This window comes from Falco rusticolus, chromosome 9 (genome assembly GCF_015220075.1).
Source record: "Falco rusticolus isolate bFalRus1 chromosome 9, bFalRus1.pri, whole genome shotgun sequence".
NCBI lineage: Eukaryota > Metazoa > Chordata > Aves > Falconiformes > Falconidae > Falco > Falco rusticolus.
The window spans coordinates 15,645,166-15,661,408 of NC_051195.1; the positions used below are offsets into that span (position 1 = coordinate 15,645,166).

The 16,243-nt window shown below is 44.8% G+C and overlaps 1 protein-coding gene across 1 annotated transcript in view; it reads right to left on the bottom strand.

Annotated features, from left to right (window-relative positions):
- Positions 1-2,311: 2,311 nt before the first annotated feature.
- Positions 2,312-16,243, bottom strand: part of ANK3 (ankyrin 3) — a 208,328-nt gene continuing 194,396 nt past the window's right edge. Inside the window, 4 exon segments of the mRNA XM_037399071.1 lie at positions 2,312-3,709; positions 6,842-6,934; positions 8,745-8,804; positions 8,927-9,010. Of these exon segments, the coding sequence (XP_037254968.1) occupies positions 6,866-6,934; positions 8,745-8,804; positions 8,927-9,010 (213 nt within the window). The 3' untranslated portion in view covers positions 2,312-3,709; positions 6,842-6,865.

The following is a 16,243-nucleotide window of genomic DNA, read 5'->3' on the forward strand; positions in this document are numbered from 1 at the left end:
CTATGGGAGCTCTTAGAATTTCTGACATTAAAACTATTACTGGCCACATATAAAATATAATTGTTATTCTTGCAGAAATGGGAAAAGTATGGTAGGATACTCTGCAGCATTATTATTAGGTAGTGCTAAACAAATATCAGATGAAAAGAAGGCTGTATTTAGCAATAGAGTTTATTTTAAGAGATGCAATAGAAGTCCCATGGCTTACAGTTTTGCCTCTAAGGGGAATGTTCTCACTGGAGAAAACACGAAAAAAAGACAAAAGTGCACATTAGAGGTAGAGCCCTCGCTTACTGTCTGCCCTTTGCTAGTACTGGCAAGATTTCCATTTTCCTTCTCAAATGACCGTTTATGCTTCAACCATTTTTTCCCCAATATCCTGAGCTACTGTTAGAATCAATACCCTCAGTGCAAAACAAACCAACACCCAGAAATTCCTGTTTGTTCAACATTTAACGTGAAATTTTAAACTGCAGATTTAGGTATGAAGTTCCAACCTTTGCTGTCTCCGTTTTACCAAAGCTTCACAGAAGGCAGCAAGCAGCGACACAGCCAGCCTGTGTGGCAGGAGCTGGAGGACCAGGACCTGCTGGTGCTGGGGGACTGCCCTGCCTGGGCACGTTGGGTGCTGGCCCAGCTGGCCCGAGAGGCACGTCTGCGCTAGTTGCAGCCTGCTCAGGTGCTGAGTGCTACCCACAGCTGGGCCTTGCTGCAGAAGCATCCTTGGGAGCCTCAAGGCGAGCCAGCAGCTACTCACATGCGCTGTCGCAGTTAAGATCGACTCACCTAGCTTGAAGATGCCACATAAATCAGCAGCAGCAGCAGGAGATCTGTTGAGATTCCCCTGCACACCTCAGCTACCTGCACAGGCAACCCCACCCTTCTGTCTGTATAAAGACAGCTTCTGACTGCCAGAACGACAGTTCCAGGTACAAGCACAGCTTTCTTCCCCATAAGCATCAGGCACTAACAGGGCACCAGGCACAGGAGAGAGATGGAGTTAAAAGAAATGCTGCCTTTTGGATGCTGTTACAGAGAGATGAAGTGAGGCTGTTCTCCATCGCCGCTCCTGCTTTCCTGCTGGTGGTCACCACAGCCTTTGCTTCCAACTGTAAAATCATCATGTAATATTAAACATATACATCTGCACACCATTTACTGAAAACATCATTTTCATTTTTCATTCAGCTGATTTCAGTACTCATGAGCAGGAGAGAGGCATCTGGGCAGCGAGGTCTCCAGGAGGATGATCGCTGCTGTTGGACTGTGAGCTGCAGTCAGATGTGGTTGCTTTCCAGCGGCATAAGTGGCATTTGCCCTCCAGACTCTGGTGTTACACCTGAACCATCAGCATTGTACCGGCAGTATTCTGACCTAGGTAAAACATGCATTGCAACACAGACTGGCTGCTAAAATGATGAAAACCATTTACTGTCACTGCTTCAAAAGCTGGCAGCCCTAATAACTCAGAAACACTAACAAAACCAACCTGTCACAGTCTCCTGAAGCCAAGTGCTTTCCACCCCAGGCAGGAGAGCTTTGCTGACTGACCCAGGTGAGGACCAGTTCCTGCATGGGTCAGCAGATAAAACAACAAGCAGACTGAGTTTTATCTGTAGGAGCAGTGCTTCGTCGGGTGCCAAGCTGGGGTAATATACATCATCTTCATGTTGCCTCAAAAGCCTGGTAAAACTGAATCTTGAGTAATAAAATGTACTTATTGCACCTGAGCAGAAGCTTGCACACACACTCGGAGCAGTGAGTGTCTACTGATGCTGTGTCCAAAACTTTGTCTGGCCGCACTTTTTATGTAGTGGTCCATGACCTATAATATACAGGAAGTGCATGCAATATACAGGATAGGTACATTGTATTTACATCATCTGCAGCAGATTGGTTATTGGTCCAACTGATACACACTGGGGAGAAAGCTGGTTTTGGGAGTGCTTTTCCTGGTTCTCAATGGGGCTAAAGAAATTAAAGGAAGTTCAGAGTTAACACATGTTGGAGAAGAGGCTGTGCATACCCCTGTTGCACAGGTCCTTTCCCCACATCCATGGAGTCTCTTACGTTCCAGGGAGGTGGGCTTTCCTTAGTTTTGCTGAGGATGTGCTGGCTGCTGTGTTTTCCTCCCGTTCCCCCCACCTGGAGACAGCCTGCCAAGTGATGGCCTGTCACACTGGGAAGACAAGGAGGTGGATCTGACAAAAGGAACCAAGAGGAAAAGCAGCAAAAAGCCAGGGGTGGTTAATGGCTGGCCTTGTGAAGCTGCATGTCTATAGGGTACAAGAACACTGCCAAATACACGTTATCCAAGAGTTTTAACACAATTTATTTTATGCTTAAATAATCAACTAGATCATCCAGTGTTTGTTGTTTTCATACATATGTAATTAGAGCTATTATCAATGAATGTTGTTTCCATATGAATATAATCAACAAATTAAAGTATTTCACCAAAACCCAAATAAAAATGCCCTTTAAAACACAGCAGCCTTAACAACCTAATATTACACTGCTAGGATGATTACAGATGATTGGCTTACTGAAAGATTCTACATCTTATAGCCAGTACACAATACAGTAATAATTTTACAGCGTGCTGCCAGTCTATTAGCTAATAATTTCTCTTCAGTTCATTTAAAAATATCCCAAACTTGTGCTCCTTAGAGCACCAACCCACTTCTAAAGCTGCAAGCATTACCCCCATTATAAAGCGAGAACAGATAGCACCCCCCTCCCCATAATGCAACTACTGTATATGTTATGGGTTTTAGGTCATTTCATTGAAAAATTGGCATCAGCAACAAATATTAGATGAAGGGCTTTGTGTTTACAGATAAAATCTTATTTTTCATGTTGCGGTATAGTGTTTGCAAAACTGGAAAAGATTTAATCAAAATAAGGTGAAACACATGCATCAAAATATTAGTACTCTGAAGAAAATTTTTCACAGAACTACAGAATTCCTCATTTTGGGAATCATTTAAATTTGCAGCAGATTTTAAAGATTTTTTTAAAATCAAGCTAGCGTTTTTGCATATACAAACATTATAATTGCTAATATACAAGAATCTGTGAAGATACACCCAGAATATCCCTGTAGGTGCAGCTATTTGAGACACCTAGCCTGCTCAATGCATTTGCAATATTCTGTTTGTGATCGAAAAGGCAGTGCCTTATCAACATTTATTCTATTTTGTTAGAATTTATACAGTGTTATTTATTTACAGCAAAACTATCGATGTTTAAAAAAGAAACAAATAGTGTTTTATACCCTGACAGTTTGGGTCCAAGAAAAATAAGGCGAGCTGTTGTGGATTTTAGTAATTTTAGTGTCTTTCCATTGTTTAACCATTTCATCTTCGTACATTCCCTCTGGCCACAGGAATTTCTTTTGAGATGACATCAAACTGCTTGAAAGAAGCTGTTAACAGCATGGCATCTTGTATATACGCTGCATTGGTAACTGCGCACCCTTCAATCCTGTGAATGAATGTGAATTTCCATGCTCTGTAAATTGGCTCATGCTAAATTAATTTTTTTGTATTTTTTTGTTTGTTTGTTTGTTTGTTTTTGCATAAAAACCATGCGGTTAATGTGTGGAAGCAGCAAACACACACACAATTTTATAGGTGAATGTTTAATTCCTGTTGATTTTTCTTCCATGAGTGTCCCTCTAGAATACTGGCAGTAAAAGCACACAATCCTATGGAAAGAAAAGATAGCACAAATCATTTCAGATTATCTCATTAGAATCACATTTGTGCCGTTCCCTGTCTAAAAAGAAAAGTTCTGATTGGCATCATGGAATTCTGCAATAGGGCAAATCACACACTTCCTAGGTAGGTAATGACATTAGCTGAGCTCCCGGCATGAAGGCAAAGTGCAGCTGCAGATGTCCACGTTGCTCATGAATGGATTTACAAATACCTTTGCAACACGCTGCATTTCATCACCCCACATAAAGTACCAGCTTGTCAGATCCAGCGATGACAAGGAATAGGTACTCTCTACAGCCAAAGAAATAGCATCCTCTCCAGAATGAGAGTGCTGCTGCTTTTACAGCACGTTTTGGTATATTGTGTGCAAACATCCCCACCGTGGTGGAAAACCTGCACTCCTCGCACACCCACCTCTGCCAGTTGCTTGGGGAACGTGACTGGGAGAGCCAGAAATGCGGAGTCCAGCCTTTAGGAGGCTTGGCAAAGGACAAAGTGAGGAAGAGGAGCAGCCCCATCCACCTCTCGCGTGAGTGGCACCGAGGAGACGGGAGGCCCCGCTCCTACTCTCTCGCCTGTCCAAAACCAGTCATGAGGCCATGCACATAAGGACAGCAAATTTGTGGATTGTACCACAGCAGTATCTTGCAGCAAGGAGGCAGGAAGCAGAAATACATGCACACACACTGGCAAACAGGAGCTGGAAAACCTGTGACTCCCCAGTACCTGGGCACAGGGAAATCTGTTTGGGAGTGCGGCTTGAGCAGCGCCTGTGGGATTTAGTAAACAGGCATGTCCATGCCAGTCTGATCAGGTCACAGGTCCACGCGTGTTCCCCAGGAGTGCTTGTGCTCTCCTTCTAGCCTAAAACAATCTGTCCTTGCCCACATCTTTGGCTGTCATCAATCTATCCTGCTGCTAAAAGCCATCTATTCACATTGCAGCAGTCACACCAGCTCACACAGTGCTGTGCTGCAGAAATGCATGTAAAAGTTCTTGGCTTTTCCTTTCAACCTGTATTTCACCATGGGTTTATTTGTAATGGTGACAAAGACATTTTTACAGCAAAATCCAGCTAATGTCATTTTTTTCAGACATTCAAAGAAAAAGCAACACCTCTGCCTACCAAACAGGATTATTTTGTCCTCTGTGATCAAGAAACAAGCTAGTTTTCTATCAGATCCCTTGTCTATGCAAATACATCCATTTTACATTCAAATAAAATGTTCTCAATAGACTCTTGACTGGGCTCACAATTACTTAATGCACATTTCGTCGTGCTTATCATATCAAAGTTTGGACCACAGACATTCATCTTATTGGACAAAGTACCCCCCAGAGCAAATGTTTATTATCTAAGGAAGACTCTCCGAGTTCCTCAGGGGCTCTAGCATGGAAGAGTTGCCTACTGAAAATCACAGGAGAAATGCATCAGCAGTCATGGAAGCAAATCTGGTTCTGAGGAACTCAGACTCTGGCTTTCTGAAGGTCAGAATGTGTTTCATACATTAGGCAAGGACCGCCTTAATAATGCCATTTTATTTTAAAAAGAAATGCTTCTCCCTTATCCCCAATGTGTGTTGCGTCATGCTTGTACGCTGGCAGACTCTTTATCTGCACTGCTTATGGGGTTCAATGCCCCATCTTGCCTTCAGTGCCTTAGAATTCACAAATTTCCACTGGTTTCCCCCTGCAGATTGACAATGGAGAAGCACAGGAACCAACCTGGGACACAATTTCACACAAGCAGTACCATCCCTTTGGCTTCCTTTCCTCCCGAATCCTTGAGCTCCATGAAGGAGTAATGTGTGTCAAAAGAATCACCTTCCTTTTGAAAACATTAAATATGTGTGTGTTGAGCAGCGAGCCACGTGAAGCCATATTATTCTATTAGCACACACGGGAGGGCTCTCAATAAAAGCAGGAATTCAGCGGTTGTGCTAGGTGGAGGCAGTAGGTGCTTACCACATGCTGAAAGCACGCGAGTTGCCTTGCAGAGCTCGCTCCTTAGGGCTTGATCCCATAAAGCCCTCAGCTAGATCCCACACTGAGTGCTGCTGGTCTCAAACGGCACTACTCACACGCACAGACAGCCCGTACAGCCAGGTGGCTTTAGGGGCTACCTTACATTGCAGCAGTTGGAAAGGACCAGAGACTCAGGAGAGACTCTGCTTCTGTCCTTTACCTCCACAACACTATCCGGTATGTTTTCCAGGTCCTGTTTATCCCGATCTTAAGTCCTGCAGTCAACTTATACCAGATGACGTATATGAAAAGGATAACGCATAGACTTGCACTTCATAAACTCTTCCTTTGCCCAATTCCTAAACCCCAGAAAAACTAAAAGAAGTTCTGAGTAGAAAGAAGACATGAATGTGCTAAACATACGCACTTGAAGCCACGACTGACTGACCAGCATCGATAGACACAGACCGGCTCCTCCCACATTCACAGGCACATTTGCTGTGTGACCACAGCTATATGATCATGTGTAGCCTCCAGCTTCACGGTGCTCCAGCACGCCGTTACAGAGCCCCTGCAAGAGTGTCTTAGTCCATGCATTTGGTTTTAGTTTGGGAAGCCCTTATACTGTCAGCTGCTGTTTTGTTACAATTGTTAAGGCTGGATCAGTAAAATTCACAAGAAACAGTTGGTAAGGATTATTTGTTGGCAAATATTGAAACACTTCACTGTCTCTTAGAAGGACTTTGACTTGCATAACTGCCCTCAGATCACATACCCAACAGTGGAAGAAGCCTTGCACTCCCAGCAGATTTACTTGTGTGCAGCTGCTGCATTATTTGTGTTTAAGCTGACTTTTAGGAGTAGAAAGTGCTGTGGATTACTAACACTGGACTTCGTAAAATTCCCTAAAATCTTACACATGCCTCAGTATCGCTTCACTTTATGTTCCAAGAGGCAAATCTCAGTTTCTATATGTGAACTCAGGGTGATTTTCTGCTTGCAAGGTCAAAGGCCATCTATTCAGTTTTGCAGCTCAAAAGCAATGTAAAGGTAGCAGAAGCAAGCCATTGTGCGGTCCAGGTCCTAGCCCCTGCGCTGCGCTGTGCTGTGCTGGAAAAACGCTTTAGTAATGGAAGAAAATTGATCACACTGACCGTTCAGTGGTCGGCTTTCAGCTTTCATGAGTAACTTTTCTTCTCCACGTGTCTGACTTCTTTCTTTGTCTTAACTTTGTAAGCTTCTCCCTGCTTTAAAGGAGAAGTATAAACATTAACGTAGTCTGCAGACAGTGCTTGTAATCATAAACCTGCTTCCAACACAGGCTCCACATTTTGCTGTAACAGAACAAGTAAAAGCAGTTAAATCACGTTAACACTTCATTTCAAAGATAGACACAATCTGCTTATCCACTCTGCTGAGCTGCAAAAGCACAGGCCTGAAATATCATCTTCAAGTAGAAACCACTGGTTTACACTTTCAGCACGACCGCTGGGCTGGAGTGCCTGACCGGCAGCCCTCGGCAGAACCCCTGCCACCAACTGTAGCAGGATTCAGTATCAACATCAAGGAAAATCACCTCTCCTAGCCGGCCTCCCAGGTCAGCCAGGATTGGCAGACATTTCTAACAGCACAGGCCACGGCTGCTGTCATGATGTTTCACAATGTCTGTGCTTTAAAGTGAGCAGGTTAGTAATGGAATAAAGGGAGGAGGAAGAAAGCCAGCAAAAACCACCACTGAAGCAGAGCAGAAGTAAAACCAATGACAGTGACAAGCAGTGCAGGTTTCAGTGCCTTTAAACAGCAAACCACAAAATAAAATGCATCTTTGCTTATTAAAAGTAGCTCAATAATCATCTAAAAATAAATACTCCAATAATCACAAGCCTCATTCACATCAGAGAAAGGCATCTGTTTATGTGTGGTTATCAGCCGAATTACCCCTCGGGTGATACGCATTGATGTATTTGTAACTATTTGTAGTTTCCAACTAATCTAATCCGATGCAGCAAATTGAAAATGTTTCCCTTTTGCTGGGTGGGATTTATTTTTTCCCTGATAAAGGACTATGAAAGAGGGGATGGAAATACGTTTGTTTCAACTGTCCTATTTCTACATTGTGTGTGTCCCCTTTTTTAACTTTCTGTTTGTTTGTTTTGTTACCAGCAGATAAAGAGTATTTGATGTCTTTGTTTCTGAATCTGTTTTCACTCAGACAAAAATTCCATTAACCCCAATGACAACTCTACTGGATCAAAGACCTCTCAAGGGCTACGCACTAGGGAACAAAGCGTGAGCTCCCCTGAAACCATTTGTCTTCAGAGGTGCTGCCTGTTCCCCCAAAGCCTCCTTGGGACAGAGGACAGCTCGAGGCACGTCCTGCCTGTCCCCCTGGAGCCCCCTGCCAGAGGGGCTGGGGCGTGCTGGGGCAAAACGGGCCTGCCCTCCCCACTCCCTCCTCTCTTTTTGGGGGTGCTGAAGCTGGGCACAGCTCAGCCCTGCAGAAGGGCGTCCAATTTTAATCACCGGGGACAAATTCCTGTCTTGGTGCTTGCTTGTAAAGGATACCATTGCTCAGGTACGTTCCCCTGAATCCTGCAAGCTCTCAGTCACTAGCACAGGGGTATCACACAGGTGAGCGAGCGGCTGGTGGGGACCAGACTGCAGCCCATTCCTTTGGGCTGGTGAAAAAGCAACACACTACACCTGCAGGCATAAGGCACAAATTCTGCAAGGGCTTAACTAAAACCACAGACTTGGCTTATCTTGATGGCACAAAACAGGGCCCAAAGCTACCGTTTAAGTCTGCTGCCGGTTATACAGAAACAGACCGCAGTGCTTCTGTGCCAACAGGGTTCAGCCAGGCCCCCCTGCCCGCGCACAGCACAGAGAGACCCCTGCCCTGTTACCCAAACGCACAACTTGTCAATAACAGCAAACACCACACTTTGCCAAGGCTTCTTGTTAAATGCAGACCTCCAGCCCTTTAGCAGCACTTTCTAGCAGTCAACACAACCCTCTGCGTCTACTGTTATTTCCTGGTACTCCCCGTTCCATTACCATTTCACCAACTTTCCTCTCATGGGGGATAACAACGCGTCTTACTACCTTCCGGGTGATCTGTGGGAAGCAATACATAAAAAGTATTGATTTTTTTTTTCCTAGATTCTAAAGGGAGAAAGTATTTTAAAAGAAGTTACTTGAATGCAAAGACTCAGAGCAGTGATATAATTCATGATTACTTTTCTCGTGATGACGTTGCCTTCTTCATCGGTAAACTGTTCCTCTGTTACAGATTCACCAGGAATGTTTTTTGCTTCCTCACCCTAAAGAACGTGTTATAAGATTAGCAATATAGCCTATATTCTGCCAAACCCACACATATTTCCACACCAATCCAAGCAACAAGCACATGCTAGCTTCAACTTTATGTAACAGTTTGCTTTATGTCACACAAATAGTATGAAAGCCTTGCTCATTTAGCATGCCAATACCTGTGCATTTATTCTACAGAATGTGTCCTTAAAGCCTGTAGTGAGCTTCTAGCACATTGCTGTTATTAACTAATTCAAGACATGAAGCTCTCTGGGCAACAAATCATCTTGCAGTCAGTCTGAGTCCTATGAGATGGAGGCACAAATTCATGATGATATAATCTCTCATCGGACATCCATTAACTTTTTACAGCTTCTCAGTGCCCAGCACACACAGAAACAAGGTCTGACACCAAAATAATATGGTGGGGAAAATTTGGGATTTAAAAGACAGCTCTGCCTATATCTTGCTAAACACAAGATCTTAAACACACACACAAAAGACAAGACTTCTCAGCATTTACAAAATGGAGAAAGGTTATCTTACACGGCACTTTCCCTGGCATGTTAGCACCTGCCGACCCGCTGAGGAGCCTCAGCAGCCTGGTGCATGACTTATTGAGGTCAGCAGCACTCCAGACATTGCTTCTTGTAGTACCAACAATTTATAGGACCAGCATAAATAAACACAAGAGCAGTTTCCTAACTGCTATGCTAGTGACTTAATACTGTTACAAGAATTACTGCTTAAATTATAAATAAATGATGTTACTTTAGAGTCTAAGGCTAGCTGGCGGTCATGAAATTATGTTCCAGAAGAACTTTGACAATTTTACCTCATCAAGTCATGTTTCCAAAGCTGGGTGCTGAAGCAAGCACTGCATTCAATGATTAAAAAATATCTATTGTCTGAACTTATTTATTTCATGTCAATAAAACAAATATAATCATAACGTAGCTGGCCTACATATGAAGAATTTCCACATGTAAACAAATAACCCGTTAAACAAACAAACAAAAAAAATCCTTAAACCTGTTCTCCTCCCCTCACCCTCAACCCACTATGGAAAATAAGGCAACTAGGGGGAGGAAGCAGACAGAAACATTGTATAAAATATTTTGTATCAATATTAACAACAAAACAATGTTTGAAATGGGATTATTACAGCTCAACATCAAGCTTTCATACTGTACTAAGCAGCACAGAGCAAATATAATTCCTGTTTGCTGTGGTCTATATGCTACACAGTTGTCTACATAAGCTCCTGGCACTGCTCTATAATAAACAAATATAGTGATGCTGTGTTTATTTTTTTTCAAACCGTTTTCCCAACACACACAGCTTTTCAATGTGTACCTTACAACATTAGGTTGTACGCTAATTTTAAGCTCTAGCCCCTATAAACCTTTCTTTTTGTTTACAAGCCATTTGTGGTCTTTTCTGTAGCCAAGCTTTTCCGTTTGCCACCCTTCGGAGGGACTGAGCAGGCAGAAGCCAGAGGGGCACGCTGAAGGGCAGAGCGCAGCCCTGCCGCTAACCCAGCCCCTGGTCAGCATTTGTCATTGTTCAGAAGCGCAGAGTTTTTGCTCATGTCACATTGAAAGCTGTATCGAAATCACCGCCTGATAATTAAGTAATTAAACAGTTTAGGATATTTTACATGTCTTTTCCCCCATGCTTTCACAGGCTGTATATAAACTGTAAAACCTGTTAAACTTTGATGCTTCAGGAGGCATCAGCAAAAGAAGGGCAGGCTCCACAGCCAGGTGGCTGTCACTGTGTAGGGACATAAGGATGAGATACTGCATCTGAGGTGCAGCTGGGGCTGAAGAGACCTGGTTGAGGTCCCCAGGCCTGGGAACAGTGGCAGCCCTACAAGAAGCACAGCAGAACAAACGGTTGCTAAAGCCTTCAAGATGGAGCCTGAGCTGGCCCCATACAATTCGTCCCCCAGAAGGACTCTGCTGAGGGGTCGTGGGAAGGAGAAATTACATACCTGCTCAAGCACTGACATCAGGCTACGTGCAGGAGGAGGGAAGTAAGAGACTGTCACCCCCGCCCCCCCCCCCCCCAAGTGAACGGGGCCCCAGCGACACCAGCCTGCTCCTTCCTTTCTCATGAGCAAGCCAGCAGGAACTGGAACTGCACGGGGACTGCTGCTGTGGCAGGGGGGCGATGCCTGGGTAAAGGTTTTGGGAACTGAAACCTGTGGGGTTTCCTAGCCACAATGAAACGGGGGGAAAGACCGATTCTGGAGACGTAACACTTTAATCAGAAGCAGAGCAGATGGGGAACTAGCTGCACAGTTTCTTTCCTGGCCTCCCACCTGTGGGCACACAGAGGTCCCTCCCACCCCATGGAGCACAGAGATATGGAAAGGTTCTCTCTCATGAACATGATCTCCAATGCCACAACAGTAAAACCCATGAAACCCAGAAATAAAACAACATGGCCAGTAGCAAGGTCACCAGACTACCTGGGACACCAATACTGCTTGGCACGTATTGGTCCTTTGCCTCCTTACTGCCACTACGATATAACAAGTTCGTGAGAATTACTGTTTTCAGCTTTAAAATGAAAAATATCCTGATGCACTGAAAGATGCCTCTTGGAAGAAAATGCAGATTTAAAGGTACGGTGAATCTTGGTTTTTAATTAGCTCCATGCTCCTTTAAGCACAGTATAAGGTTAAATGCTGTAAATACTCAGCAGTCAGCATGCATAAAATCCAGCTTTCACAATTCTCTTGCTGGTGGGTAGTTAAACAAATTGCAGGAGGGCTCACAATTGGCAGGAGGTAGATCTGATTTACTGACATTTCTAATCCTATGCAGTTATAAAGACGGATGTTTGCTAGGAAAAACAACCCTTACTCACTGGCAGCTTTACTTGTCAGATCTCAAACCAGCTTTGGGTTAGAATGGCACATCAGATGATCCTGTCAACAAAAGCTGTTTTTAAACACAAAGCTGGTGCATCTGCGTCACAGCTAAAGAATAAAATTCTTTCTGCTGCATCATACTTTTTTGGGCTTCATTTTACCCTTGACCGGTTGAAATTACTGTCACAATACCAAGAGCTTTAGAAAGGCAGGGAGAAAACTTAATACCACGATTACTGGAAGCTTGGTTATATCCCTGGGACTAAACCATACAAAGGTTGCAGTCTGCAAGCCCCAGAACATGCCAGGAAGCTTTGCAAAGCGAAGTGCTTTAATGTCACCCTGCTTGCTGGAGTGTAGTTCTGCCAAAACCGGCTGGTATCCTCTCTCTGCTGCTCTCCAAGGCAGCAGAAGCAAAAAGCAGCTTCCTCAAAGTCTTCCGCCAGCTCCAGTGATTTTCTTAACAGTTATTTGCAGATTATGGGTGTTCCCAGGGACCTCCAGATAAATGGAGTTATACAGACAGTGCTGCAGCATTGTGCCAAAGTGCACTGCAGATTTGTTGGAGCGCTGGTTTTCTTTCATGCTTGTTTTGTTACTAGAGGGATAATAGTCCCTTTTATTCCTCCTATACATCTAGTATTGTTGTAACAGTGGAGAAAAAAGGTGCAGCTGGATGTCTCTTACCCAGAAGGATAAAAAGGAATTTAAAAGCAGGCGGAAATAAGCAAGATGGAGAGATCCTAAATATTTAATTTCACCAAAGACCAGAGGCAATGCTGTGATGGGAACAGGAGCTGTACAGAGTGCTCAGACCTCTCCCCTTACTGACCTAAGCCACTGTCAAGACATAATCCTTTCAGTCTCAAGATCACATTCTTGCAATGCATAAACAGCAGCTGTGCCTCAGTCTCCTTGGGGTCTCAAGTCTCTGCGGCAGTGGCAGTTGAAACAAACATCTTTCAGTAAGGTCATTTTCATTAGTGAGTTCTGCCTGCTCAGACCTTGTTAATCAGATGCCACGACTCTCCGCCTGCACCTGTGCTGAGTCTGTACTTGCTTGTTTGCAGATGTACTGCTAATGCCATAGAGGGGGAAAAAGCCCCCCACAAACCAACAGGCAAGCCAAGGAGACCTGAAAGGAAATGGTGCCGCAAATAGGGCAGAGTGTAGTCCAGTCCTGGGAGCTGGGGCACAGGACTGCTGCCTGCTGTACGGAGGACAGCACGGTGAACAGACTTGTACCTGTGTTTCATTTATCTCTGCGTTACCTTGCGGAGGCCGGCAGCTCCGACCTTGCCAGCCTTCCTGGGCGAGATGGGGTGAGGGCACTTACAGAGCAAAGCAATTCTGCAGCTCTCCCAGCCTTGCGGGAACTACAGCCCAGAGGCTGCACCCGGCTGAATACTCAAATGGAAACGCTTCCCAAATGGAAACGCTTCCCATGTATCTTACGTGGGGCACAGGACTTTAATTCTCACCTACAGGATGGCCACATTTTCACTTTCCATAAATAAGTTTCCTCTGAATAATAACATCATGAAAGCCCCTGGTTCTGGTTTTGACTGACTGCTGCTCTGGCTCCCATGCCACTCCTCCAGTGCAGGCTGAACCAAACTCTCCGCAGTCAGTAATGGAGGGTTTCATGGGCAATATGCATGGAAAAAGACAAATAAATCTTTAATAAAAATTGGCAAGAAACAACAAAAGCACAAGATACAAAATGACATCAGATCTGAATAACCCCTGCTTAGAAATCTATTTTATTTTCCATTACAAAATTCTACCATAAACCTTTTGGCAAGAATCTTGCTAAACAGTTTTTGCCAAAAATTTGTACCCATGAAAGATTTAACAACCTCTAAAAAAGCATGAAAAATTAGACACTGATTTCTGTCATGACTGAATAAAAGGAGCTTTGGATCAGGCTCTGAATGTGCACATTGTGGCAGCACTCTTATTTTTCCCTTGTGTGCTAATTGCTCGCATTCCTGTGCTACCATAAAACCCCATTTCTTTTGCAATGCCGAGTCCCATCAATCCACCATGTGAACAGAAGAGGGGAAAGGAAGCAAAACCAAAAACATCTGCACTACCTTGAGGTTAGAAAACGATCCTGTTACATGCGGAAATGGGCATCGGTCCTTGCTTGTCTGGTTTTATGGGCTCAGCCCTCTGAAGTGCTAAATCCCATGGGAATGTGCTTGAGAGTGCTGAACACTCGACAGGACTCAGCTCTCGGACTGCTGGGAAAATACCTCCAGGGGAGAGAAAAGCCTTTCTCCATATTTGGGCCAGGACAGAGAACTAAGGTAGCAGTTAAACTTAGTGAATAAACTTAGGAAATAACAGTGTTAGCAATAATGCAGAATGGCACTGAAAGGAAAAACAAGCTGGGAAAGATGAACAAAGGTAATGAAGCAATTCAGCCCTGAGCGCAGCTGTGGAGGCACACAGGAATGCCTTTTTTTCCACAGGACTCAATTTATCCTCAAGGTTTTGGTGTTACCAGACTTTACCCCTGCAGGCTACATGAGCACCTCTGCTGCTTTGAATGCAACATGCAGGCAGTAATGAGTATATGCTATGGTAAAACAAGGCAGCTCCCGTGCACAGCTGTGCCCAGCAGAGACTCCACAAGCCAGCATGCCCTCGTCCCCTCACCGCTGCTGCTGTGGACATGAGCCGCAGGGTGGGCTGACGGCACGGGCACAGCACTGCCATCCGTTTATGAAGCCTGCACCCAGGTTTTTCAGGTGTTCAAACCTTTTTATTCCAGAGAATGCAAACAGAACAAAGATTTCTGGGGCTGGCTCCTAAGTAGCCACGATAAGCACTCCCATGGCCCAGGCGTGACTGCAGAAAAGCACTGGGCCATTTCGTGGTCAGTGTCTGCCAGGCTTGATGCCTGCAGGATGGAAGAACCAGAGCAAAAATGTCGCTGCCTCCTACTCTGCATCACGCTTTAACTATTCAGCTAGCCAGGAGTGTCAGAAAACACAGGAGTAGAAGGAGAGCCCAGTTCCCCTCTCTCTACTGCTCCATGCAAGCAGTGCCAGCCGCGCGCAGTGCAGCCTCAGAGCAGGGGCAGTGGGGCTGTGGGTCGGGCGCAGCACCCGCTCACCGTGCCCTCCGGCGCTGGCAGGCAGAGCCTGCTGCTCCCCACCGCTGCTCAGGCCCTGCGGCAGGAACACAGAATTATTTTTACTCTGCAGGCTGAGCGCGCTGCTCTGTGCCTCTGAGCACTATATCCTGAGGCCTCTTCCCCGAATGAGGAGCTGTTTCTCAGCTTGTGCATGCTCTCATCGTGACTTCAGTTCACCCAAACCGAACCTCTGCTCCCAGGAACGTGCAGAAATTGGAGTCCAGATCCCTATCAATGTTAAAGCTCGAGTCTTCCATTTCATACCACCATTTCATGACCTTTACATGATCAAAGTATACTTATTGAAATGTTTTTTTTCCACTATCAGACTCTTTCTCTGAAAGGCCTGATGATTGCTGCTTCAAACATTTTTCTTGTTCTGTTTTAAGCTTGTCTTGCGATGAGGAGTGGGGGATAGAGAAGAAGCTATAAATCATCAGAAAATGACAGAAGTATCACATGTATTTTCTAATCAAGAGGCAGGTACAGCTCTATTCTAGTTCAGATCAGACACGTTTCCAACAGAGCAGGTTCAGCCGCCTCCGCTCACCGCGCACACCCTCCCGACTGCATCTGCGCTACCTGTGGATTGCAACACTATATAAGGCTGCTTTAATGTTGCTCTGTTAAAAGTTCAACCCCAAATTATAGCAGCATGTTTAAAAACAACTTTCTATGCCTTTCTCTAAACACAGTGGATGTTACTTGGGAAGCAAGCAAAGGCTGCATTTTACATACTTTCTCTTTTCTACTCTGACATTTCCTGACTGCAAACCAGTGGACTCGAAAATAATTCAGACGTAAATTGGGTGGGGGACCTCAGCCACAGCCCAACTACGCAGCCTTTAAAACTTTCAGCACACAGATACTTTATGTCTTACCAGAAGGGCTCTCACTGCATTCGAGGGTCTGTAATCGCCCACAGGCTGCCTGCCCCGTTTGGAAACAAACCACATTCCCATTTCTGGCAAGTCATGTCTTATCAGCAGAGAGAATTACTGATTAAGGGTTATACCCCAACCTGCTCAGGGCCTTTCATGGAAGGCAGCAGGTTCCGCCTGTAAAGATGAGGTATTGGACAAAATGTTCACTACTACCGAGCTCATTTTTGCAACTCTTGCCTTGTCATGAATAGAAACATGACTGGTATACTGAAGAAATTCAGGGTGAAGACAGTCAGGAACATCATCCTGCCTTTTCCAGAAGTGTCTGTATCTT